The sequence below is a fragment of the Fundulus heteroclitus genome, unplaced genomic scaffold, assembly GCF_011125445.2.
Source record: "Fundulus heteroclitus isolate FHET01 unplaced genomic scaffold, MU-UCD_Fhet_4.1 scaffold_75, whole genome shotgun sequence".
Lineage (NCBI taxonomy): Eukaryota > Metazoa > Chordata > Actinopteri > Cyprinodontiformes > Fundulidae > Fundulus > Fundulus heteroclitus.
Window position 1 is genome coordinate 528,173 of NW_023397197.1, and position 27,911 is coordinate 556,083.

Sequence of the window (27,911 nt, forward strand, 5' to 3'; positions counted from 1 at the left end):
ACATAGGACCAATTGATTGAATTCAATTATTGTCTAACTTAATAAATTATTTCGAATTTGTATTGAAAGTAAGCAAACTTCCAGAGCTCCGTCCGAGGATGCCCGATTTTTGCTCCGCTTATGGGTGCGCAAATAAAAGGACACTAGGACACTTGTTTTTTATTAAACAAACCATACATTGAAAAATATTGCAGAGTTGCACAAAAGCATCCGAACCTTTCGTCCGTTGAAAGGCAGGTGACAGTCCGGATTTTGAATGCCCCACACGCATATTTGTCCTTCTTTTTCAGGCTTTATGCTAGGAAGCGGATTTTTTTTCCAACTTTGCCTGGCTCCATGCAGCAAAATGTCCAATTGCCTACTCGCTCGGATCTGGTTTTTACCTGGGATTACATGTAATTAATACGCAGCTGTGTGACAGAAGCAGCGCTGTCAACTCTGCCTCTGTATGCTTTCTTTTTTTTCTACAGTCGCTGGTAAATTTCGTGAGTTGTTTTTTTTTTTTTTTTTAGCTTTATTTTTGAACGTGCAGTCGCATATTTGGGGTGTTTCTCCAGTAGAAGCCCTTATCCTGACAGGACAGAATTCTATCGTAGGCTACTACATATAATAGTCATAATAGTCCTCGCGCTGTTGCTTTCTCCTGACACCGCGAGCCGGTTAATATCTGTCTGCATACAACGCCGTTATTATTACAAATCACATGTGGTCCCTAGGTAAAACTAATACCCTGCGATAGGGATTTTTTTCGTCGGGACGGATTTTTTCGGGACGGACATTTTTCGTCCGTCCCGCTGAATGAAGGAGATGGAGGGAAAAATATATGTATTGAAGTGGGCAAATCAACGAACCAATCAGCGTTTGCGTTGGCCTGTGGGCGTTCCGACAGTGGGGGCGTTCCGACAGTGGGGGCGTTCCGACAGTGGGGGCGTTCCGACAGTGGGGGCGTTCTTACGCTCTGCAGTTATACCCTTCTCGATCAACCAGGTAGCCCTCCAGAACCCAGCACGCGCCGGGCCCGTAGGCAGAGCAAGGGTGGGGAGGGCGTGGGAACTGGGCGGAGGCCATGGTCCTCCGTAGCCCGGGGCGCCCCGAGCCCTAGTCGATTGGGTTGCGGGTGGACAGCCGCATGGGCCTCGATCGGAGGGTAAGAGAAAACCGTTTTTCCCAAGCGCACCGCCAGCGAGGGCCAGGAGGCCGGGACCGGGGGACGTGCGCCCGGCGGCGGAGGCTTGGTGCGGGACCACTGGGTCGGACTGGTCGTCTCGGTCTCGCTTCCGAGCATGTGGCCCACTACGGAGGGGTAAGCACAGTCGTGCGCAACCCATGCTGGGGTCTGGAGTAGAGCCTGCAGTATGAAGGAACCGACCGCCGAAGCACCGGTGACGGGCACCGGGGCCGACGGAGGCCCTCCTGTGGCAGGCTACATTTGCAGATCGGTCTGGGTGAAGAAGATGGGCCCTGGAAGTCCCCCTGACAGACTCCAGATACTAAGTGTTGAAAGACTTAGAAATATTTCCCATTAGAGCTTGTCGAAAACCTCGCTCCTACATATCTGCGGAAGGGGTTTTTTTTCACGTAAGGCCCCAGGATCCCTCCAGACCCTTGTATCTTCCTGGGCTACTCCTGTTAAATCTGTATCCACCCCATGCTGGAGGACTTAGAAAAAAAAAATCAGTTTAATGCCCAAGGTATAGCTGGGAAGAGCTACTCCTGTTAAATCCGTATCCACCCCATGCTGGACTTCCAGGACTGTAGGGGAGCTTTCCAGCCCTACTGCCCCAGCCACAGGCAATCTTCTGGGGGAGAGCTCTCTGACACAGCCCCCTCCTAGGCTGGAGGTGGGACTTTTTTTTCTTTTTTTATTAGGATGCCTCCTAGACGCCTCCCTGGTGAGGTGTTCCGGGCACGTCCCACCGGGAGGAGGCCCATGGGGAAGACCCAGGACACGCTAGAGGGACTATGTCTCCCGGCTGGCCTGGGAACGCCTTGGGATTCCTCCTGAGGAGCTGGCCCAAGTGGCCGGGGAGAGGGACGTCTGGGCCTCCCTACTGAAGCTGCTACCCCCGCGACCCGACCCCGGATAAGCGGAAGAAGACAGACAGACGGATTATTATTATTATTATTAATTCCTTTTTTAATTTATTTATTTATTTGCTGCCTCTGGGTCTTCTCTCCTCCACACGCAGCATGCAGCTCCCAGCAGCAGCAGCTTGCTCTGGGTCTCCTAACCTCCACATGCTTCATGGATCTCCCCGCAGCAGCACGAGCCTGCTCTTGGTCTCCTAACCTCCACATGCTGCATGGATCTCCCCGCAGCAGCATCAGCCTGCTCTGGGTCTCCTAACCTCCACATGCTCCATGGATGTCCCAGCAGCAGCAGCCAGCAGCATGAGCCTGCTCTGGGTCTCCTAACCTCCACATGCTCCATGGATGTCCCAGCAGCAGCAGCCAGCAACATGAGCCTGCTCTGGGTCTCCTAACCTCCACATGCTGCATGGATCTCCCCGCAGCAGCATGAGCCTGCTCTGGGTCTCTTAACCTCCACATGCAGCATGAATGTCCCTGCAGCATGAGCCTGCTCTGGGTCTCCAAACCTCCACACGCAGCATGGATGTCCCAGCAGCAGCAGCCAGCAGCAGCAGCAGCCTGCTCTGGGTCTCCTAACCTCCACATGCAGCATGGATGTCCCAGCAGCATGAGCCTGCTCTGGGTCTCCTAACCTCCATATGCAGCATGGATGTCCCAGCAGCAGCATGAGCCTGCTCTGGGTCTCCTAACCTCCACATGCAGCATGGATCTCCCAGCAGCAGCAGCCAGCAGCAGCATGAGCCTGCTCTGGGTCTCCTAACCTCCACATGCAGCATGGATGTCCCAGCAGCATGAGCCTGCTCTGGGTCTCCTAACCAGAAGTAGATCTAGGAAGCTCGTACAAACTTCTGCTTCACAGAGTCTGTACTTCTTTTAGAGAGAAAGCTCCAAATAACATTTTTTCAAATTATTCAAATTTTTCAAATTTCTTCAAATTTTTTCAAATCTTTCAAATTTTTCAAATTCCTTCAGATTTTTCAAATTCTTCAAAATTTTTCAAATTTTTCAAATTCTTCAATTTTTTCAAATTCTTTAAATTCTTCAAATTTTTCAAATTTCTTCAAATTTCTTCAAATTTTTCAAATTCTTCAAATTTCTTCAAAATTTTCAAATTCTTCAAATTCAAATTTATTCAAATTTTTCAAATTCTTGAATTTTTTCAAATTCTTCAAATTCAAATTCCTTCACATTTTTCAAATTTTGCAAATTTCTTCAATTTTTTTTTCAAATTCTTCAAATTCCTTCAAATTCTTCTATTTCTTTCAATTCTCAAAACTTTTTCAAATTCTTCAAATCCCTTCGAATTTTTACATTTTTTCAAATTCTTCAAATCTGAGTTCAATGTTTTCTGCATCTTCTGCTCAATCATTCTGCAGATTAGCATTCTCACCCACTGTTACGCAGGAACAGCTTTTTCTAGTCAGAATTGTTTTCCGTTATTATTATTATTAGGCGCCTGCCTTGCATGTGCAATGAGGAGGCACATGCAAGCACTGCCTCCCATGCAAATGCATCGAGGCACCTATTACTATGCACCTCTAAAGGCGTCTCTTTATTAGGCGCCTGCCATAGCGTTTGCAATGGGGAGGCAGTGCTGTGCCTCCCAATGCAAATGTATGGGCAGGGCCTATTCACCTCTAAACGGCTTCTTTATTAGGCGCCTGCAATAGCATTTGCAATGAGTTCACCTCTAAAGGCGTCTCTTTATTAGGCGCCTGCCTTGCATGTGCAATGAGGAGGCAGTGCTGTGCAAAGCACAGCACTGCCTCCCAATGCAAATGCATGGGCAGGGCCTATTACTATGCACCTCTAAACGGCTTCTTTATTAGGCGCCTGCCTTGCATGTGCAATGAGGAGGCAGTGCTGTGCGAAGCACAGCACTGCCTCCAATGCAAATGCATGGAGGCACCTATTACTATTCACCTCTAAACGGACTCTTTATTATTAATTAGGCGCCTGCCATAGCATTTGCAATGAGGAGGCAGTGCTGTGCTTCGCACAGCACTGCCTCCCATGCAAATGCATGGAGGCACCTATTACTATGCACCTCTAAACGGACTCTTTATTAGGCGCCTGCCATAGCATTTGCAATGAGGAGGCAGTGCTGTGCCCATGCAAATGCATGGAGGCACCTATTACTATTCACCTCTAAACGGACTCTTTATTATTATTCTTTATTATTCCACGATTAATGCGGCCCGAACCGTAGCGTGCACCCCCACGATATAGGTACCAAAACGTGCGGCTCGGTCGGGAATAGTGTGCTACTACTTTTATCAGGGTTTCGAGTTACCATGGCAACAAAATTAGCGAAAAACCACCCCCCAAAAAACCCATATTAATCAATGGAGTCGGGTAGAAAAAAACCCGCAAAAAAGCCTCCAAATGACCATTTTCAACGCTGTACTGTGTCGTCATGCTTTCACCTACGAACACCGTTTAACTTCCAGTTTGTAGATATATCTGTGACCTACTCAGAAGTGAAAACGGGATGTGGATATCTTTTATCGTCTCTTCACAGTTACTCCTCAAAGCTCATGTCCGAAAATCAGCGAAATCATCGTTTACAATGAAAGTCAATGACGGAATTCTCCAACCGCTAGAGTGGGCCACTCTAGCTTTTTTAAAGATTTCAAAACTCCGAACAACTTGACCTTACTCACTCAATTTTCACTCTATGTAGACAAATTATACATCAAAACGTAGGTATTTTTGTCAGGATTCGGGAAATGTAACCCTCATTGGTGTGGCATTTATAGATTTTTCGCAAATCACCTCAGACCGACACAAACCCGAAACCTCCCCCATTCATTTCCTATGGAGCGGTTTTGAAAAATGACGTCTGAAAATCCAAAACATCACATGATTTCGCATCGTCACTACTCCTAAACCGTTTTATTTACAGGCATGAGACTTTCACACATGAATGTCCCAACCCTTCTGGCACTCACAAAAAAGGAATTTTGTGGATAACTGTTACGGTTTTTCCGCAGGAACAATTTGTTCGGGAGTAGCGAATGTGCAAAATCCTAAAAACACTTTGGAGCTGCATTTTCCCACATCATCCACTTTTTTACATCGTCGCTGTGCCTACACCGATTTTTGTAAAAATATGAAAATGAGCTACATGGTCATCAAAAGCCTGCTGATACTCACAGTGAAAGAATTATTTTGATATCTCTTATACTTTTTTAGCCAGAGCGATTTGTTCGGGACCATTTTCAGAGGATTTCTGAAATTTCATAAAAATGTCCTTTAGATCATAATTTTTTACGCCTTTATTAAACTTTTTCCAGCAAAAACCGATAGCAAGTCTTCTTCCCCTATCCTTTACGAAATAAACACAGAAAAAATTACGTCTCTACCATTTACGGTTCCGGAGAAATCGTGCGTTGTTCGAGGCAAAGTTCTCCATTATAATCCAATAGGCAGACTTGGACACCAAGTGTCTGCACTTTTTTAGACTGGCCCGCTGCAGCTGTGTCAGTGAGTTTCCATGACGACGGAACTCTGAGGGCCAGTGGGAGACGTTCCATTGAGATAGAATGGCAACTTTCCACGCCAGCTGCAGCGGCTGTGATTAATGTAGAAATCTGAAATTCGCACAGTCACTTCCTCTTAACATTTTAAAATTTTCATGTGACTTTCAGCCATGTGTCAGTTTACTGTCCCATTTTGGATTTTACATGCTTTTTACATGTTGGAAGCAAAGACCCAATAGGGTCTTTGCTTCCAACAGGACCTGGCATGATGCCTAGACACGACCCACTTGGCCAATACAGCACCACCCACATGTGGGAAATGGCACTACACACCATTTTGGTCAAATGTTGAGTTCTGGGCCCAGATGTGGTGAGGCTGAGTTGCTAAAGGAGGCCAATCTGACCAATGAACTTTGGTCACGTTTGGTGACATTAAGTATTGGCACCCCTATTTGAGGCACTTCCCAGTACAGGATTTGGACCAAACTGACAGAGTACAATCACCCGGTGATACTGAACAAAACCATGTTAGCGGCTAACTGTTAGCATGTTGCTAACCGGAAGTAGCTCTAGAAAGGTCTCACCATCTTCTGCTTCACAGAGTCTGTTCTTACTTTAGAGAGAAAGCTCCACAAGAAATTTGGGCTACGTGGCATAAAGCATCTCCAAGCTATCAGGTGTCAAACATCCAATGCTTTTCAATGGGGGATTAAACCCCTTATGGTCCCAATACTGCATGCCCATATATGGCGCTACAGTATAGCTCAGATGGAAAGTGCAGGCTTTGCATGTAAGAGGTCGTGGGATCGAAACCCGGTGTGGCAGACTAAGATTTTTGTATTATAATCCCCACAGTGTGTATATTAAAACATATGTGCTGATCCCATGAAGTATTTTTTTGTACCACCCGCCATTTTCAGTTACCATGGCAACGTTATAAACAACGTTTTTTCTCCCTATTTAAGGCTCATCCCAGTACAGGATTTGGACCAAACTAACAGAGTACACTCACCCAGTGATACCAAACACAACCATGTTAGCGGCTAACGGTTAGCATGTTGCTAACCGGAAGTAGCTCTAGGAAGCCTGTACAAACTTCTGCTTGACAGATTTGGTGAATTTTAGCATTTTCTCCCTTTTTAGGCACTTCTCAGTACAGGATTTCAACCAAACTAACAGAGTAACATCACCCGGTGATACTGAACACAGCCATGCTAGCGGCTAACCGTTAGCATGTTGCTAACGGAAATAGCTTTAGGAAGGTCCTACCAACTGCTGCTTAGCCAGAGTTCTTCTGCCTTTACAGACAGAGAGAGGGCTGCAGCTGTCAGTGAGTCTCCATGACAACGCTGCTAGCAAGAGGCTCCTAGGAGGTCCATTGACATAACATGGCACCTTTCAACGGCCGTTGCGGGGGCTGTGAAGACCGTAGGAAGCTGAAATTAGCAGTGTGGCTTCCTGTTGCTATTTCTGACGGTACGGTACGCACCAAGTGGCAGGCGCCTTGCTAAATTTCTTCAGAAATTTTTCTAGTTAATATTCTTTTTTATTCTTCCGTCACAATTAATGCGTCCCGAACCATAGCGTGCACCCCCACAATATAGTTATCAAAACGTGCGGTTCGGTCGGGAATAGTGTGCTACTACTTTTATTGAGGTTTCGAGTTTCCATGGCAACAAAATTAGCGAAAAACCACCCCCCAAAAAACCCATAATTATCAATGGAGTCGGGTAGAAAGAAAGCCTCAAAAAAGCCTCCAAATGACCATTTTCAACGCTGTACTGTGTCGTCATGCTTTCACCTACGAACACCGTTTAACTTCCAGTTTGTAGATATATCTGTGACCTACTCAGAAGTGAAAACGGGATGTGGATATCTTTTATCGTCTCTTCACAGTTACTCCTCAAAGCTCATGTCCAAAAATCAGCGAAATCATTGTTTACAATGAAAGTCAATGACGGAATTCTCAGACCGCTAGAGTGGCCCACTCTAGCTTTTTTAAAGATTTCAAAACTCCGAACACCTTGTCCTTACTCGCTCAATTTTCACTCTACATAGACAAATTATACATCAAAACGTAGGTATTTTTGTCAGGATTTGGGAAATGTAACCCTCATTGGTGTGGCATTTATAGGTTTTCGCAAATCACCTCAGACCGACACAAACCCAAAACCTCTCCCATTCATTTTCTATGGAGCGGTTTTGAAAAATGACGTCTAAAAATCCAAAACATCACATGTTTTCGCATTGTCGCTACTCCTAAACCGTTTTATGTACAGACATGAGACTTTCACACATGAATGTCCCAACCCTTCTGGCACTCAAGAAAAAGGAATTTTGTGGATAACTGTTACGGTTTTTCCACAGAAACAATTTGTTCGGGAGTAGCGAATGTGCAAAATCCTAAAAACGCTTTGGAGCTGCATTTTCCCACATCAACCACTTATTTACATCGTCGCTGTGTCTACACCGATTTTTGTACAAACATAAAAATGAGCTTCATGGTCCTCAAAAGCCTGCTGATACTCATGGTGAAAGAATTATTTTGATATCTCTTATACTTTTTGAGTTACAGCGATTTGTTCGGGACCCTTTTTAGAGGATTTCTGAAAATCCATAAAAATCCCATTTAGATCATAATTTTTTACGCCTTTATTAAACTTTTTCTAGCAAAAAACGATAGCTTTTCTTCTTCCCCTATCCTGTACGAACTAAACGCAGAAAAAATTACGTCTCTACCATTTATGGATCAGGAGATATGAAGCGTTGTTCGGGGCAAAGTTCTCCATTATAATCCAATAGGACTTACTGTGAGCAAAGTGTCTGCACTTCTGCAGACAAGCCGCTGCAGGTGTGTGAGTGAGTTTCCATGACGACGGAACTCTGAGGGCCAGAGGGAGACGCTCCATTGAGATACAATGGCAACTTTCATTGCTCACTGGAGAGGCTGTGATTAATGTAGAAATCTGAAATTCGCACAGTCACTTCCTCTTAACATTTTAAAATTTTAAAGTGACTTTCAGCCATGTGTCTGTTTTCTGTGCCATTTTTGATTTCACATGCTTTCCTATTGGGCCTTTGCTTCCAACAGGACCTGGCATGATGCCCAGACATGACCCAATTGGCCAATACAGCACCACCCACCTGTGAGAAATGGTGCTACACGTCATTTTGGTCAAATGTTGAGTTCTGGGCCCAGATGTGGTGAGGCTGAGTTTCTAAAGGAGGCCAACCTGTCCCATGAACTTTGGTCACGTTTGGTGACATTAAGTATTGGCACCCCTATTTGAGGCACTTCCCAGTACAGGATTTGGACCAAACTGACAGAGTACAATCACCCGGTCATACTGAACACAACCATGTTAGCGGCTAACAGTTAGCATGTTGCTAACGGGAAGTACCTCTAGGAAGGTTTCACCAACTTCTGCTTCACAGAGTCTGTTCTTCCTTTAGAGAGAAAGCTCCACAAGAAATTTGGGCTACGTGGCATAAAGCATCTCCAAGCTATGAGGTGTCAAACATCCAATGGTTTTCAATGGGAGACCAAACCCCTTATGGTCCCAATGATGCATGCCCATATATGGCGCTACGGTATAGCTCAGTAGGAGAGTGCAGGCTTAGCATGCAACAGGTCGTGGGATCGATTCCCGGTGTGGGAGACTTAGAGTTTTATATTATAATCCCAAGAATAATTTATTCTGTTGAATAATGGAAGATGGTCCAGAACAGATGAAATGGATCAGTCCTTGATTTAACACTAGTGTCCAGGAATATTTCAGCTGGTGGTGAAATGGGATTTATTAGACAACTCGTCTGCAGGCAGAGATCATTACCCAGTTTTCTGTAATATTCTCCTCACTAAGAACGGCTGGCAAGGAAAATTAAAGGGCCGAGGGTCTTTAATGGTGCTGAATAGGAACTCTGAATATATTTGTGAAAGAGAAGTTCACCAGTTAGATTTACCTGATGAAACCCATTTTAAATGAAATTTTATTGAGTTTTTTCATTTTCTAAAAAAAAAAAAGAACAACCGCATCATCAACCAGTCTTGGGTCAGAGCTGTGTTGTCACAAAGTCTCAGATCCTCCATCTAACTATGATCCAATTACTAATTACTACCTTTAGTTTTATTGCATCAGTAACATTACTGCAGGTTCCCAACGCCTATAGAACACATTCATTTAAAGTCTGGTCAAGTTGGTTCTTCTCTCCATTTGGTACCTGGCCCAAACTTTCAGCACCACCAGTTGTAGGATGGAGGTTCTGCCTTCAACCAATCAGTTGTTCTGCATTTCAAGGCTGCAGTGAGCAGCAGATTGAAGAGGTAGAACTTTGGAGGTCCCTCTGACCGTCTGAGGTGAGACCCAACAATGCAGAACTGGGTTCTGATGATATGTTGGCTTTAAAAGCTGCTTTGAAGCCTCATATCCATCCATTCAAAACTCATCCAGCTTGGATCAGGACCATGTAGTTTAGTTAAATAAGAGATGTAGTAAAAAGTCTATGAAGTAAACGCTAATAAACATGAAATAGTTTAAAAAGGGTTAATTAATTTATTCTTGATTCATTAAAAGTGTTCATCTCTAAAATGTGTTTGCAATGTGTTTAAACATCTATTTGCATAGTTGTAGTTTATTTTAATAACGGTACATGTGAAAAGTGTATTTTCCAACGCTGAGGCAGTCAGTAAATGCATCATGAGTTTGGGTGAGAGAGCGCAGCAGGGAAGCCTAGAGATCCGGTTTTGCGGTCATAAGTAAACATCTCCATGTTAAACATGTTTGTCTTTGGACTATAAACAGTAATGTGTGCCGTGGTTTGTCCCCACGATGATCCACAGTGAGTCAGTGGGCTTTAGTCTGAAGTAGAAGACACTGAAGTTTCTACTCAAAGCTTTTTAGACTGTTTACACGACTTTCTCAGTACTTGATAGTTTTAGTACATAAAATTTAGTACCTAAAAGTATATGGCATTTGACATTTTAAAAGTTGTAAGCACCCCTGAACATGAGAAAATCCTCGTTATTCGATGCTGTAGCGTACATACCCTAGTTACTGGAGGAAAATAGGGAGTACCAATATAGCGGCTGGTGGCTTCACAGCGACATGTATTATATACGTCTCAATTTTATCCTACCAGACATACAAGTAAACATGTATTTAGTTAAAAAGTGAAAGAGAAATGTTAACACTTATTATTGTTTAGTTAGTGGATAAAACAGAAAGTACCCACAACTGTAAAATAATACTGAATAAATTAAATAGTTTTAATTTATTGACCATATTATTACACTGTTACACATTAATCTATGGGTTTGTTTATTGGTGTAGATCTATAACCTCATTGGTGAATCAGGCTGAGTTTCATCAAGCCTGTATGGTCTGACATTTTCCCCTCAGCAGCAAGTACATATCGCTGCAGCGCCTGTTGGATATCCAACTCCGCCCATCCAAGTCGGCCATTTTGATTACGTCACCCCAACTCAACTCCGCCCATCCAAGTTGGCCATTTTGAATACGTCACTCCCCAACTCAGCCCATCCAAGTCGGCCATTTTGAATACGTCACCCCTGGGAAGTGTAACATAAAAAACTGCAGTCACGTTATTTTCTGTGACAGTAGCCATTAAAATAATGTTGCACTAAACATGCATTATCGTAATTGCTTCATGGCAATATAGACATTAATTTAAAAATAGTGAAATTAATCTTGGAAACACTGGATTAAACTTAATACATAATATTGTGTTAAAATAGTATGTGTTAACTCTCAATTGGACCCATTTCAGTTTGTGTTGGTCAAAGGGCTGGTTAATCCTTTTTTTCCCATCTGGGGTCATGAACTTGTGTGTAGAATCTGGTCACTTTGATGTGTAGTGGGGGGGTCTGTGCAGAGTTTGTTTATAAAGATGATGTTGCGGGTCATTTTGACCCACAACATTAATGTGGGTAAGTAGCTGTTCAGATCCAAAAAAATCCACGCTGACGACTCGCTGACGGGGGGAGGGGGTTCTTCGCCTGTTCGCGCGAAAGCAACAACAAACAACCGCATGTTAACGTTTTATTATTTTATTTTATTTTTGGAATGTTAGCGAGGCGGTACCGTGAGTTTAGCGAGGCGGCCGCCTCGAAAAGATAGCGCTGCGGGAAACCCTGAATCCTGACGATAAGAAATTGACAAACCTTCAATAACACCTGTCACAGTGAGGATTCTGCCTTGGTTGTTATTAGCTCCGGTTCCCCAAGTAGAGCTGCCTCACAACATTCAGTGCAGAATGTTTCTGCTGGGGTATACAATCTTGGGAAATTATCTGTGATTACCATATTAGTGTCTGGTACAGAGGACATTCTCTTGTGGTGGTATATGTACTGCACCATTTTTCTAAAACATCTCCCTCTGGTGGGTAGTGGCCTCCTTCCTCTTCCTCTTCACCTTCCACTTCTGTAGGGAAACGGTTTGGAACAAGTTCTTCCTCCACACTTTGTGTCCTCTGAAAAAGTTCACGCTCAAACTGAAACAGGTGCCACTTTGCAATATATTTGTGCAGGCAAGACTGCCTTGGCCTTGCACAAGGACAGTGCCAGGAATTCTGTTTTGAGTCAAAGGTGACCATAAGTCGTCCAAACCTACTGTAATACGATACAGTAGGCTCATAAATGGAAATAAACCTCTTTGTTGAGGGATTGCAAATTGAGAGTTTACAGGACAGATGTGTTCCTGCATCTGTAGCCTCCCTTTGGCGTTTCAGACAACTCTCCTTCTTGTCCTCTTCAAACCATTTCTCATTCACCATCTCCTGCAGTACATCTTCAGTGAGAGAGGGGTTTTCACCTCTGATTGGTGGACAGTAAACAAGTGACTGGATGTGGTGACACTTAAAAGGTCTACAATTTGAGCGTTCAGCAAATTCTGCATTGATTTTGCAGATATCCAGCTCACATTTGGTCGACTGTTCCTTCCCCCAAGTCCTTTTGACCACATGGATGGGAGTGTTGGGTCCTAAAAATGACTTCACCACAGCAAATATTCCATTTTTATAATCTATTGCCTGGGATTTCAAATGCTTACTTGCTGTAATGTCTACTTGTTATGGCTCCTTTGGGCTTATGTTCCCTTTGAATGTGCAGTCTCACGTTTCTCCTGTTTATAGTCATAGCACAATGTGGACACATGACAAATTATTTTTTCCTCCTCCTGTGTGGTGGTGCACTGGAGGGCACAAGGGAGGCGGCAGGAGATGGTGGAGCACTGGTTGCTGCAATGCTGAAGGCCAAATGATGGGGGGAGGCAGAAGAAGAAAGTGGCGTGTTGGAGGGGCAGTCATTTAAGTGTGTAGTTACCTGGTCTTTCCTGATTATTGTCTGAGTACAATACAGACAGTGGAAGTGTGCAGTTGACCTGCACTGCAGGTTGCATTTGCAAATGTCATTCTCTGTAAAAGAGAAACAAAACCACTTGTCAATAACCCTACCTGCACGATGCACAGCATGTTTAAGGTGATTATCAATATGATTATATAGTAGTTATTCTCTGTAGAGAATTTGCAGCAGGGGCATTTGAATATACCATCCTTGAGGTACTGCTGAATGGCTGGACGGTCTTTAAAGTGTGTTGGATGCTGAAAAACATGATCAAATCATGCATTATGTTTTAATCATCATAGTGGTTCTTTACAGGGCTTAAACATGCCTTTAACATTTGAAGATTCATTAAGCTGGCCTGCTGACAAACCTTGACCAAAACATTTGCCTTTTTCTGTGCATGTACAGTTTTAAAAATATTAATGATTATTATATATAACGACAAGCTGTACTGTTCGCCAACATAGTCAAAAACTTTTGTAAATGGACATTGTTTTACAAATTAAACGGCTAGCAACTCTGCTGATATGTGTAATTAACGTTAGCAGGCTGGATACTTTGGATACTTGGATACTTTACATGGATACTTTAAAGCGAGAACTGACTTCACCGACGGCGTCGATGTAAACTGTTCCCCGCCCCGCCAGCAGTCATCCGCGCAAAACTTGTCATCCGCGCAAAACTTCCACCCCCCCTGCCAGCAGTCATCTGCGCAAAACTTCTTCTCCTACCCCCCCGCTCCGCCAGCAGTAATCCACGCAAAACTTGTCATCCGCGCAAAACTTGTCCCCCCCCGCCAGCAGTCATCCGCGCAAAACTTGTCATCCGCGCAAAACTTGCACCCCCCTCCGCCAGCAGTCATCCACGCAAAACTTGTCATCCGCGCAAAACTTCCACCCCCCCTGCCAGCAGTCATCCACGCAAAACTTGTCATCCGCACAAAACTTGCACCCCCCTCCGCCATCAGTCATCCGCTCAAAACTTCTTCTCCTATCCCCCCCGCTCCGCCATCAGTCATCCGCGCAAAACTTGTCATCCGCGCAAAACTTGTCCCCCCCCCGCCAGCAGTCATTCGCACAAAACTTCCCCCCCCGCCAGCAGTCATCCGCGCAAAACTTGTTTCCCCCCCGCTCCGCCAGCAGTCATCCGTGCAAAACTTGTCATCCGCACAAAACTTCCACCCCCCCCGCCAGCAGTCATCCGCGCAAAACGTGTTCCCCCCCGCTCCGCCAGCAGTCATCCGTGCAAAACTTGTTCCCTTCCCGCTCCGCCAGCAGTCATCCGCGTAAAAGTTGCACCCCCCCTGCCAGCAGTCATCCGCGCAAAACGTGTTCCCCCCCGCTCCGCCAGCAGTCATCCATGCAAAACTTGTCATCCGCACAAAACTTGCACCCCCCTCCGCCAGCAGTCATCCACGCAAAACTTGTCATCCGCGCAAAACTTCCATCCCCCTGCCAGCAGTCATCCACGCAAAACTTGTCATCCGCACAAAACTTGCACCCCCCTCCGCCATCAGTCATCCGCTCAAAACTTCTTCTCCTACCCCCCCCCGCTCCGCCATCAGTCGTCCGCGCAAAACTTGTCATCCGCGCAAAACTTGTCCCCCCCCGCCAGCAGTCATTCGCACAAAACTTCCACCCCCGCCAGCAGTCATCCGCGCAAAACTTGTTTCCCCCCCGCTCCGCCAGCAGTCATCCGTGCAAAACTTGTCATCCGCACAAAACTTGCACCCCCCTCCGCCAGCAGTCATCCGCGCGAAACTTCTTCTCCTACCCCCCCGCTCCGCCAGCAGTCATCCGCGCAAAACTTGTCATCTGCGCAAAACTTCCACCCCCCAAGCGGTCATCCGCGCAAAACTTGTCCCCCCCCGCTTCGCCAGCAGTCATCCTCGCAAAACTTGTCATCCGCGCAAAACTTCCACCCCCCCCGCCAGCATTCATCCATGCAACACTTGTCCCCCCCTCCAGCTCCGCCAGCCGTCAACTGCGCAAAACTTGTCATCCGCGCAAAACTTCCACCCCCCCCCCAAGCAGTCATCCGCGCAGAACTTGTTTCCACCCGCTCCGCCGGCAGTCATCCGCGCAAAACTTCTCATACCCCCCCCCCGCTCCGTCAGCAGTCATCCGCGCAAAACGTTATATTTATCAAGCCGAAATAATTTTCACTCTAACTGTTGGGCTCTTACTAATCTTGCATACTTTCTGATAACGTTCTGTAATGTTCATTTGACATCACGGGATGGATATTGCATAAACTCAAGTTCACAACAAACATCTATAGCTAAAACTAAACAGGGCGTAGCGCAAGCTAACATTAAATTAATGGTAGCCTACAAAACTACTACCTTATCATGCAGAAAACTAATGAAAACAACAAACTATATTTTTCAAATATATCAAATATCATATATTTGATGTGACATATATTGTGACATATATTTCATCCAGCAGGGTCAACAAAGTAATATCGTTAGGCCTATGAACATAAAATTATGTATTTTTCACTTACCGACATCGTTCGTTTTCCGATTTGCTATGGGCAGTAAAGTTTTGTTCGCGCTTAAGAAAGCTCATAGTCACATGACGTCATCAAAATGGCCGACTTGGATGGGTGGAGTTGGATATCCAACAGGCGCTGCAGCGAAAGGCTTCTCCTCAGCAGCAACACTTAAAGCACTCAAGGTTTCACGCTGCGTCGTTATGCTGATCCAGCTGCTGATGTTTCCCTCTTTTCAGCTCCATGAACTTCTAGCCTGTTACAGTTTATAACCATCATCACCTTTCACAGCCACAGGTTTCTCATCTCAGTCTCTGCTCTGACCAGACAAATCTCCTCTATTGCTCTCCTCAGGGCGCTCTGGTGCATAATTACCAAGCTGAAGGCCGAGGTTAAAGTTGTTCTCTGAGCGTTTTGTTTGTGGTCAGAGCGGACGGAATAATGACTTTCTGCTTCGCTTTTAGCCCACTAATAGTCTTTATTGGGGAATCCTACAGGAAATATAGCACTTTTTATGCATGGCAAACCCAGAGTTGATGAGTAAAGGCGCAACTTTTCAAGCTCTGCGTCTCTCTGGTTCCTAAGTGACGGTAGAAAAAAACACTTTTATTGGTAACGTCTGGTATCAGCATAATTTATACTAATGATATCAGTTTGAGGCGGTGAGGTGGGCAGATTTTACCCTCATTGGTGCTCTGCATGTGAGGAATAAACAGTGGGAAAAATGCATAAATAAATAGTGTAAAGGGCTCCTTTAGATGGAAGAGGAGGAATAATGGGTCTGAGCTGAAGCCCCTGATGTTACAAATTCCTTAAAATGACCCTTAAAAGGACCCTTAAAAGTCCACACCTAAATTACATTTAACGTAATTATACTCACCTGAATTAAAGAGCAAGGCAGCATTCCATTGAAGCACCGCTGGTTCTGTGTGGTTAAAAACAAAATAGCATGAAACACAGCTACTGACTCTCCTATTGACTTTAATTGGGACATTTTGGTACGAGGAGAAGGACATTAAACGTAGTGATTCACGTTTTGAAGGCTGGCTGCTGATAAAAGCACCTGGGTCTGAGGGAAGGGAGGAGAGAGGAGCAGTAAGAGCGTTGAGGCACAGAAACACAGCGCATATAGTTAAAATAAGGCAGAATTAAAAAAAAAAAAAACTTATAAAGCAGGTGGCCTAGTATTGGAGTCAGAGCCGTGACTGTGGGAGCTGAGTTTTTTCCACAGGAGAGGAGGACTAAACGGAGCAGAGCGTTTCTGTTAGGATTATTATTCATCTGGCACAAGGGACCTTTTAGTTTATTATTTGCTCTTTGAGTGAAGCGACCACTGAGTTTGGTCTCCATATTCACAAGCATGGAAACAGGCCTGCAACGTAGGGTTAGCTTGGTGTTTGCTGGCTTTAGCTTTAATTAATAGGCATTTAAGCAAATATTATTGAACTGTGATTTTAGATTGACACCCTGAGTGTTTTTATTTTAGTGTTTTATGCAGAGAAGCACTTGTTACTTGTCTTTATTTCATTTAAAGGTCCTAAAGTAGATTTATTTAATTCACCTTTTTTATCTTCCTAAATAAAAGGGGATGCTTAACACTTTATACCAGGGGTGTCCAAACTTTTTTAGTGAGGGCCAAATCCAGAAAACTAAACAATGGGCCACACTAGAGGTGCCATATTGCCACATGAATACTGTGTGTATTTCTAAGTCAGCTATAATGTGAAGAACATTGCAGTCAGTGGGAGCAGTGATGCTGTCCTTTGATTGAAGGATGGCTGACATGTCAGCAGGAAGTTTGGTGGTTGAGACACAAAGGACTTCACAGAGATGCTGTCAGTCATTCTGCTTCTCAGTCTGCTTTTGTTCTGATTTAACAGAGAAAATCTTTGTTCACATCTGGATGTTGAGCCCAACAAGCTCATCATTGTTTCTGTGTGGCGTCTCATCAGAGGAAACTTGGCATTATCCAAACTCTGAAAGAATTCAGGGAGGGAGAGAAGCTGATGTTGACTCTGCAGAGAATCATCACATTGCATTTCAATCAGTTCTAACTGCAGACTCTCTTCCACTTCTTCTGCATCCACCAGGAAGGAGGTGGAGAACAGCTGGATTTGTTTTTCAATGACAGAAAAGTCTTGGAGATGCTGGTTGGATTCTGTCACCAGAGAGGCAATCACAGACACATATTTCTCCTTTTTAGCAGAAAGGTCGGCCTTTGGAAAAGCAGACGTGATTTCAGACAGAGCAGGGAAGTGTGCAGCATTAAAGCCTCGTAGTTGTGTCTCAAAGAGGCGGAGCTTTACCCAGAAGGCTTTCAGGTGTGCATACAGGTGTGGCACCAGCTGTTCTTTGCCTTGTAGCTTCTTGTTCAGTGTATTCAGACGATGCGTAAGATCAACTAAAGATGCCAGGTCTGCCAGCCACAGAGGGTCACTTAGTTCATGAAGAGGTCGGCCCTTCTCTTTTAAAACCTGCTCCATTTCTGATCTCAGCCAATCAGAGCGCTGCAGCACAGAGCATGTGAATTTCCCACAGCAACACTAAATCCACTGCAGGTTGTAATGTTTCATCATCATCATCATCATCATCATCATCATCATCATCATCATCATCAGAGCCCAGGTGTCTGTCTGCTCTCAGCTCTTCTTTCTTTCTCTGGATTTTTACAACAAGTGGACGTGTCCAAATGCTGGACTGGTCCTTTCTCAGTGGAGGACAATGTGTGTCTGAGAGACATGTAATGTCCATGTTTGCTGCTGAAAGAGACTGATGGTCTGACCCCCCTCCTCCTTTCAGGGTGGAGCCTGCTGGAGTCCGATGGTTGACACCAGGTCTGAGGAAGTGTAAGTGTGTTTTTCATTTGATTCATGACAACAAAGCAGCTCACATTCAACCATCTTCAAACTGTCCATCACTCATTCAGGAGTCATCATCAAAGTGTCAATAAATGATCAATAACTGCAGCTGGATTGTCTTTGTTCTCTCCATCAGATTCCTGTCAACTTACAATCGACACAAACACAGTGAACAGATACCTGAAACTGTCTGAAGACAACAGGAAGGTGACACATGTGGAGGAGCTTCAGTCATATCCTGATCATCCAGACAGATTTGATGTTCCTCAGCTGCTGTGTAGAACTGGTCTGACTGGTCGCTGTTACTGGGAGGTCGAGTGGAGAGGAGGAGTTAATATATCAGTGAGTTACAGAAGAATCAGGAGGAGAGGAGACTTTAGAGACTGTTTGTTTGGATGTAATGATCAGTCCTGGAGTCTGATCTGCTCTGATCATGGTTACTCTGTCCGTCACAATAACATAAAAACATCTATCTCCTCCTCCTCTGTCTCCAACAGAGTAGCAGTGTATGTGGACTGTCCTGCTGGTATTCTGTCCTTCTACAGAGTCTCCTCTGACTCACTGATCCACCTCCACACCTTCAACACCACATTCACTGAACCTCTGCTTCCTGGGTTCTGGGTCAGTTCTGGTTCCTCAGTGTTTCTGTGCTGATTGAGTCTAAAGAGTCTCCTCCTGTCAGAGAAAGCCTCTCCCTGTTGAACAGATAGTTCAGTCTGTTCATGTCTGTCTCTTTCACTCAGAAACACGTTTTCACATTCATGGATTCAATCTGTTTCTTTGTGAAACTCTTCTAAATGATTCCTTGGAAACTTCTTCCTCTTCCAGTCCTTTAAAGATGGAAGCTGGGATTATTCCAGGATCCACATGTTGTTTTTCTGCCTGTTTCCAGTCAAAGCTTCACTCTGAATATCAGCATGTTGACTTTCTCTCTTGGTTTTTTACTTTCATTCATCAGTCAGATTTCATTGAAATGTTGGCCATTTTTTCTCAATCTCTGGACATTATCTGTTTCTGTCGGCTCCTATTTTTCTAAACACTTTTTACATTCACATGTTAAATCTTCCTTTTGTAGATTTGCTGCAGTTCTACTTCATGTGTTTTAATGAGCAATAAACAGATTTTCTTCTTCTGTGTTTGATTCATTTGCTGCTCATTCTTTTCTGTTCCTTTGATCAATTTTCAATATTTCATTAAAACTCGGACGCTTGTTTAAATAAAACAGATTTTTTTCTATCAACACTGACTGTCAAAAAGTCTTAATTTACAGTAAAACATTTCCATCTTCTTTCTGACATGTTTTTAAATGACAGATTTTGTTCTTTAGTTGAATAAATCAGCAGCAGAAACTCAAAGCAATGATGAAATGATATTTCTGCTCCATCTTTCCAAACCTTGAAAACACGTTGAGAATGAAAGAAGAGCCGACGCTGACAGTCTGGGACTAAAATCAGCTTCTTTACTTCCAAACTGCTGACTTGGACAGACTGAAGACCAGTTTTTACTTTTCTAGCTAAACTCCTGCGGCACCAAACCAGAAGCTGAACCAACACCAACAACAGAACCACATGGAACATTTCCACATCACAACTTCTTCCTATTCTGGACTTTTAGTTTTACACAGGAAACGTGTGAACGCGCACACAGAGCCGCAGCGTGCACGGCGTCCTGCTGCTCCTCTTAAAGGGACAGTCCCACATTTTCAGCTTCAGGTTCCTGTTCCAACGGTGTCCAGCTCCAGTCCTGGAGGGCCGGTGTCCTGAAACTTTTAGAGGTTCTCTGGTCCATCACGCCTGAATCAAATGGAACAATCAGCTCCTCAGTCTGCAGTCAGGTTCTCCAGAGTCCTGATAATTACCGGATTATTTGACTCAGGCGTGTCGGACCAGGGACACAAATAAAAGTTGCTGGAAACAGGTGTTGTGCTAAATTATGTTCCCCTGTGTCGGGAGCGCGCATTGAAGCCAGAGAGGCGGGTTTTCACGGCGCTTCTAATCGATTTCTCGTCCACCAGCGGGCGCCACAGGGTTCAGTCCTTGGTTCCTTTTATTATCTCTCTGGGTCTGAACGTGTTGATGCTAATTTGCATCTTTATGCTGATGAGGTTTTTACTGTTGAGCTCTGACAGCAGGAATAAATAATTTGATGACCTTTAACCCCCAGGTGGAGAAACTACACGTAGCTGAGAATAAAGATATTTTTTTTGTATCAAGTTTTCATTCTTTAATGTAAAATCAGCTTAAAGCTGCAACATTTTATCTGGACTGGATTACGGAGATGTTTTATAAATTAAAGCTTCTTTTTTTTTTTAGCAATAATTTTCTGACCAACTCTGCAGAAAATGCTTTCAAAGGCTTTTTGACATTTGGCAGATTTTTATTTCCAGTTGCTTTGACACTTTAATGCCCGGTTAGGGACATTTCTCAACAATTCAGGTAGTAATTCATGTTACAGTCCTGCAAAGTGAAATAAAAAATCAACTATTTCAATGTTCTGTTGACTGACGGAGGTAAAAAATGCTTTCAAGCGGGCACTGTGCCATCGTTGCTCTGGGATATCAAGGTCTCATTTCTTTATTTCACATTTGGTCTGGACTCTGAAGACATTTAGGAAGCATAGGTAACCGCCTAGTTAAAAGAGATCTCAGATTTTATTTTTAAAAAGACACCTTTGCAACACTGACCTCATATTAAATCAAACTCTTCGTCTTCTCTTCACCTTTGCTCCCTGCAGCAGTGAGTCTTCAGGACGTTAAATTCATGCTTTTTTTCAAGCTTTCAGCACAAAGTCCTTCAATTATAAACCGTTTTCCTGAAAACTGATGAAACTCCAAAAGAACTTTTCTTATTGACAGAAAAGATGTTGGTTTCACATCAAAGATTAGCATGAAATAAGAAATGACAGCTATTTGTCCATTGAGGCACAACCAGCTGAAACGAGGACAGCTGAACTGCACTGAAGCTTTGACGGTGGAGTCTTTTCCTCAGCCTGGCTGAAGGGAGGGAAGTGGTTGCATGAAGTCAGACAAGATACAGGACAGGCAAGGACTGGCAACAAGGTTTTAACCTGGGTGTACTGTTTATTCAGATTTGTTTTAAAAGTTAAATTTGGGCAACAATTAAAATATTTAATCGCGATTAATCGCCCTGATTAATCATGATTAATCGCGATTAATCGCATTGTATTTACAAACTCCAAGAATGAATTCAAAAGTAGTGTAAAGAGCACTTTTATTTTAATGTTCTGCTGCCATATGAACAAAAGTGTTGTAACATTTGTAGCACTTATCAGGAACACATATTTAGTGTAAAGCTCAACTTAAACATGTAAAACAAAAAATAGCAATAATAATAAATTAAAGCTTATTGCCACTGACAGGGAATTCTCTTTATGGGGAAAAAATCTACCAAAAACAGGAAATTTCTGAGGTAACAGCAGGGAGCAGCATTACCATTTTATGTTCAATACCAAAGTTTAACTTGGCCGTGGTTACAACTAACTTGTTTCTGTCATATTCGATGCTGGAAGAACTTTAAACTGAAATGCTTGCTAACTCGATATGCTTGCGTTGCTTGCGTTTATTTGACGTTGACACGCGTTTTTTTGTTGTTGCTTTCTCGCGTGCATATCCACCTTATTTTTGACGGAAACATGGAGGCAGCGAGTTGACGTTTGTTTGGGCGAGACTTCCGCCCGCTCACTTCCTGTCAGTGTTTAGCTATCTGAGAAGCGGCTCATGCGGCTACTTCGTCTCAAATTACTCGTCATTATGACTTCGAGGAAGACCGGGATCATTTGTGTGGTTAGAGGTTGTCATAGTAACGGGTGTAAAAGAAAGGTTTACGTGGAGCAGGAGTGTTTTAATCATCGACCGTGTACAAAAGCTGTGGATACGAGGCGCCCTACTTCATTCACCCTCAGCCGAAGAAGGAGGAATCCCTTCGCCTGTGGTTAAAAGCTTAAAATCTGAAGAAACCACCGAAGCAACCGTATGTTTTTTTCATTTTGTGGACAAAAGACCAACATAAGACCACATGACGCCAGAAAAGTGTCTGGGCTGCGAAGTTCCATAAAAAAACAAAACCAGGAGACGTCAAGAGGAGAGGAGACAGGTAAGCTAATGTTTTGATATCCTCTCATAACATCAGTTAAATCCCAAACATTACAAAATTAACTGACCAGCAATCTAATCACAACGAGCCAACGGCCAGTATGTTTCTGAATCAGATAATTCATCAGCCTACCTTCCATAAGTCGCCGCTGCATGACTGAAGGCTTTCCCTGGAGCCGCAGCATCAGAGCGCTCTGAGGTCTCGTAGAGCCGATTGATGCAGTCAGAATCCAGCAGCGTGAACGTCGGACTAGTTTTAGCTTGAACGGACATCAGCCTCCATGAATACCAGGTCATCCATGCTGATATTTATTAACACCGATCCAACTCTTTCACTGCAGAGGTTCGCTTCGGTAAAGTCGCACAGCAGAGCCGTCCGCACCAAGTAACGACACAAAACAGGTTAAATGTCCTCGTACGTTATATGAGGCCACTTCTTTGTATCATCCACTCACTCATGAATAGTTTGAAGCTGTGGCCCTGACCTGCCACTTCCATTGCTCTGCAAGTTTTGACACTGTTGCTAAGACAGTTGATCATTTCAGTCAAACTAATGTTATTTGGCCGAGGGAAGCGCTGAAACGGAAGTGCGGCACACACAAACGGAAGTTGGACAGACCTTCACAAAATAAAAGCATGTGAGCAACATGCGTTAACGCGCGTTAAAGAAAATATCGCCGTTAATAGTCTAATGAGTTAACGCGAAATTAACGCGTTAACTTGCCCAGCCCTAATATTAGGGCTGGGTATCATCTAGGATGAGCCGATTCGATACGATTCTCGATACATGGCTCAGCTTGCTTTGATTCCAATATCGATATTTATTACTTTGAATTAATGCTCAGTGATTCAATCACCAAAATCAGCCAAATATTATGTTTATGTTCTATTTATTGATCACAGACATATTAACAGGAAAATAAAGTGCATTTGCTTCAATGCATTTAACGTGTCACAGAAACCAAAAATGTGCCCAAACATCTGATTTTAGGGACAAAGGAGCTTCTAAAATCCTGTCGGCCGTTCCACAAATTCGTCTCACTTGCTCTCCTTCGCTGTGAACTGTAATGGTTGCGCTGTAATAACGCCCCCTAGAGGTTGGGAGGTATAGCCAGAAAGCCAGAATATCGATATTAAATCGTTTTTAAAAATATCGATATTAATCTTTATATCGATTTTTATGCACAGCCCTACCTAATATATATATATATATATATATATATATATATATATATATATATATATATATATATATATATATATATATATATATACATGTTATTGGTTTTGTTACTATTATCATTATTATTATTATCATCATTATTAGGGTGGGTTTCCAGGTTTCTTCAGCTGCCGCTGTTCTACCAGCCACTGCTCCAAGGATTTGCCCCTGAAGCACTGGGGCAGAAAGTGGCGCTGCCAAATCGGCTGTGGCCAAACTCTTTTGTTTTTGGCTGCCCACATTTGCTGCACTTGTTAAAAGCCACTTCTCTCACATACTTTTGTTTCTGGCTCCCGGTGGCCTCCTCTTCTGCCCTGCGTCGCCTGTTCCTCTCAGTGGAGCGGGACACAGACGCAGGAGCAGTGGGTGCAGGAGCCACCTGTGTGGCAGGTGTTAAATAAGGAGCCAGGGGAGGAGCAGCCCTGTGATGACCTGCTGCCATCACTGTCGACCCAGGGTTCAATAAAAGAAGCTGAGCTGGGATAGGAAGAGGAGCTGCTGGGGTGACGGGCTGCAGGACGGTGGCACTAGCAGGTCGTCTGCCTGGCCGCAGCTTAGGAGCCTTACCTGCTCTGTTTGGCGGGAGGGCAAACTCATGCTGGAGTCCTGAGGGGGACGGCGCTTCGTCCAGCTTCTCCCGCGGAGGAGGCAGCTGTGAGCTGGCCACAACGATGTGGTCCTCTGCAGCAAGGCCCTGGGTGAGGACACTAATCTCCTGCGTGCTCTCCCTTCGATTAAACCTGCAATCAGAAAACTGTCACCATTACAATTAAACGTGATACTTTTATTTCAAATGTCAAAGTAAAAAAAAATAAGCATTGTGCTTACCACTGTGTCAGAGTCCTCTGATTGAGGACAAAAAGCTGCAGAGAGGTGGCCTCCATCAGGGGGGGGCAGTCCAGCACCAGGTCTCAGATGTGGTGATAGTCGGTGAGAACTTTGGTCCACCGAGGAAGCCGCACTCCATCCTTTTTTGTTGGGGACTTGTGCAATGAACACAATTTAATGCACAGAGCCTCAACTAGACGACTGGTGCTGGGCCACTGAGCCGGTCCCCCTGGAGGACCAATCAGGCTCCTCTTGACACTGTCCACACCCGGGGTGACGCCCGTATTCTTGGGGGCCTTAAAGCGGCCGTGTGCCAGCTGGGCTTGGTGCCTGGGTTGGTAATGGATCCTCCTCTTGTCCAGGTCAGAGGTCACAGGCAGATGACCTCTGACCTGCTGCTCGTCCAGGTAGAGAGCCTGACGCAGGGTCACCAGGTACTCGGCCAAGTCCTGGACCTTATCCCAGCCTGGGATGCCGTCAGGTCCGAGGACTGCAGCCTGCATGAAAGTATTAAAATACAAAATACATTACAGCATGTAAAATCTCAGTGATGTAGCACTGAAGCTAACGTGTCGTCTACTCACAGGGGCCTGGTCTGCAACGCTGGACCCAGCTGATGCTGCAGGACCAGAGGCTCCAGTTGGCTGGACAGGGCGCTGCAGGGGAGGAGGCAGAGGAGGAGGCAGAGGAGGAGACAGAGGAGGAGACAGAGGAGGAGACAGAGGAGGAGGCAGAGGAGGAGACAGAGGAGGAGGCAGGGGAGGAGGCAGAGGAGGAGGCAGAGGAGGAGACAGAGGAGGAGGCAGAGGAGGAGGCAGAGGAGGAGGCAGAGGAGGAGGCAGAGGACTCTGGCTGAGGCGCTGACGTAGATCTCCTCGGCTGGATGTGGACGGTGCAGAGGAAGAGGGGCTGGAGGCCTGCTGGACGCTGCTGTGTTCTGGAGCAAAGAGGACGGGCACGGTCAGGTTCTCGGGTTCCTCCTCCACAAAGCCTTCATCGCGCACCGCCTCATCATCCATCAGCTCCACCAGCCGATCCTCTTCCTCTGGGTTGTCCATTACAGTCAGCGAACGACCAGACTGACTGTAAAGGTACTCCATCCCAAGAAGCTCCCCTGTAGAAGAACGCAGAATACAGATTATTAGTCAAGAATGTGAACTAAGGAAGTATTCAAACATGCACTCCATAGTGGTGGAAAGTAGCAGAGTAAAAAGTGAAAGTAGAAAGTGATGAAACTCCAGGCTCTTTCAGTCTCTGACCTGCTTTAGACTTTGTTTATTCATCAGGAAGAATTAAAAACATCTTTTACCACTAAATGTGTTGCTTTGGTTTCTGTGCTTTTAAAATGGAGGATTCCTTTTAGCGCTGCATGTCAGTGTTGGTTGGTGGAAATACGTCGGCATCAGCAAACCATGGATGCATCTCCAGAGAAACCACTAGAACAGTTTTTTCTTCTGCCAACACGTCTGAGTTAAGGTTAATCATTCTTGCCTGTATGTGACCCAGGAGGCTGGTAGCGCTCGTCCAAGCTGAGTCGGTCCATGGCCTCCCTCTCAGCGCTGCTGTAGATCCTCAGCTCACAGCTTCCTCCATGCGGTCCTGGTTCCAGCATCAGACCCTCCAGGAGGTCGGCCTGGAAGTGGGCGTCGCTGGCACTGGTCCCTGCAGGGGAAACCAAGAAGATGACTTTTACTCTCTGCGTTTAAAACAACAACATTAAAAGATAAAATCAGCCACCTGGGATGAAGCGATTTAGATGGAGGTGGAAGGACTCCAAGGAGGTGGAGCCACGAGCACAGCGGTAGCAGCAGAGGTCCACACCACCCTTCTTCAGTGTGCCTGTCTTCAGGTACAGAGAGAAGCCCTCTGGGTCCTGAATACAGGTGATGTGTCTCTGCTGCTCCTTCCAGACCTGCTGAATGCACTCGTGGTCCACCAGTGGTCCTCCCAGAGTGTCCCTCCCCTTCTCACTGTCCATCTCATCCACCAGGGCCTTGATCCTCCTGGCTGTCTCCTCTGCTCCCCTGGTCCTCTTGCAGCAGTGAAGAGCCAACTCCCTCCTGGTGATCATCTGGTCCAGGGCCTTCTCAGAGACTGGACCAACTCCCTGGGCCAGAAGCTGCCCCTGCTTGGCCAGCCTAAGAGCAGCAACATCTGCTGGATCAGCTCAGAGATGCACCTGGACAGAGTTCATGTTCTCTGTTAGACTTTAGACAATAAATATACAAACAAGATGAAGACTTTACCTGGACAGTCCAGCCATGAATATTCCATACAGCTGATGAGCCTCAGTGGTGACTCCTGCTGCAAAACGCCGCATGAAGTGCCAGATGTCCAGGCGCACCTGAAGCTCCCTCCACTCAGCGAACATGGCCCTGACCTGTGACTGTCCGTGGGGGCTGCAGCAGTCCCGCTCCACATACATTATGACAGGAGGTGCCACTCCTGCCTCCCTGTAGCGCCTCATAAGACCAGCCGCCATGGGCCACAGTCCATGGCCCTCTGCTGCTGTCAGGACCCACACCAGAACCTGGCCGTGCTCGTTGCCCACATTGGTGCACCACCCAGCTGTGTTGGCAGCTGCACCCGCCACTTTCTTGGTAACCTATGTAAAAAAAAAAAAAAGTAAAATAAACACACATACACCCATCTATCTAGATATATATCAGGGTTCCTACAGCATAAGGGAAGTTAAATTCAAGACTTTTTAAGACTTTTTAATGCCACTTGAAATAAAAAGTTAAGACCAACTTCACGATAAACAAGATAAACCTGGTTGCGACAACTTCACCCAAATGTTTATTTTAACATAAACCATTACTTTGTGGCCCAGTAGACATGTTTAAAAGTTTGAAAAACATTTCATATAGGAATAACGCTAAAAAACACACAAATTACAGATATATTTTTAACAACTACTGAACTGAATGCACAAACGTTGTTTTGCTCCCTACTAAAATAAACTATAAATCAGTATTAAAAACCACAACATAACCAGTGCCAACTCTTTTTCGCAGCTATGGTCCGGCCGCAACAGTTTTTATTGCTTCCGCTATCGGGACGGAACCAATAATAGTTACATTGAGCCTTTCGGTAAATTAAAAATATATATAATTGTGTCAATTATTTTACTGTTTGGTAAGGATTACAAAAACGAAATCCTATTTATGACCTGGTAACAATTTTAAGACCTAAGAAAGACTGATTTAAGACATTTTAATGCCAATTAAGGCCTTAGTTTTATATTACAGAATTCAATGCCTTTTAAGACTTTTTAAGGATCCGCGGGAACCCTGATATATATATATATATATATATATATATATATATATATATATATATATATATATATAGATATATATATATATTCACATTTGATTGTTTTTACCTTTTTGGTGGAGTCCATCTTGAGCACGGAGCCAAACACAGAGGTTATTCTGGCCTTTACCTCAGGCAGCCGTGA

General features: G+C 44.7%; 3 protein-coding genes and 1 pseudogene across 5 annotated transcripts in view; 1 reads left to right on the forward strand and 3 right to left on the reverse strand.

The window, feature by feature from the left end:
* LOC118561913 overlaps nt 1-27,911 on the reverse strand; it is a 716,353-nt gene that overhangs the window by 437,899 nt on the left and 250,543 nt on the right. The gene's annotated exons all lie outside the window — the stretch shown is intronic.
* The window catches only part of LOC118561874, a 951,216-nt pseudogene that overhangs the window by 400,228 nt on the left and 523,077 nt on the right, over nt 1-27,911 (forward strand).
* LOC118561880 lies at nt 21,839-25,173 on the reverse strand. Of its 3 annotated transcripts, none has more exons than XM_036134145.1 (4): nt 25,033-25,173; nt 24,449-24,945; nt 24,188-24,360; nt 21,839-22,658 (listed from the first exon to the last, which is right to left on the reverse strand). In XM_036134145.1, exons 2-4 carry the CDS (start codon nt 24,502-24,504, stop codon nt 22,528-22,530), a joined length of 360 nt encoding a protein of 119 aa, XP_035990038.1. In that variant the 5' UTR covers nt 24,505-24,945; nt 25,033-25,173; the 3' UTR covers nt 21,839-22,527. The 3 variants fall into 3 exon arrangements, with proteins under 3 accessions (XP_035990038.1, XP_035990037.1, XP_035990036.1); XM_036134144.1 differs by lacking the exon at nt 21,839-22,658 and adding an exon at nt 23,687-24,097; XM_036134143.1 differs by lacking the exon at nt 21,839-22,658 and having other exon boundaries at nt 23,687-24,360.
* The window catches only part of LOC118561877, a 3,788-nt gene continuing 2,265 nt past the window's right edge, over nt 26,389-27,911 (reverse strand). The window contains exons 3-5 of the mRNA XM_036134137.1: nt 27,837-27,911; nt 26,695-27,053; nt 26,389-26,627 (exon numbers count right to left, since the gene is read on the reverse strand). The exon at nt 27,837-27,911 is cut by the window's right edge and continues 253 nt beyond it. Coding sequence (XP_035990030.1) covers nt 26,516-26,627; nt 26,695-27,053; nt 27,837-27,911 — 546 coding nt within the window. The 3' untranslated portion in view covers nt 26,389-26,515. The remainder of the gene's footprint in view (nt 26,628-26,694; nt 27,054-27,836) is intronic.

Coding starts and splice junctions, on each gene's coding strand:
- LOC118561880 (XM_036134143.1), bottom strand. CDS start 24,504: ATGGAGGCCACCTCTCTGCAGCTTTTTGTCCTCAATCAGAGGACTCTG. Junction 24,361..24,448: donor CAGAGGACTCTGACACAGTG/GTAAGCACAATG, acceptor TTCTGATTGCAG/GTTTAATCGAAGGGAGAGCA.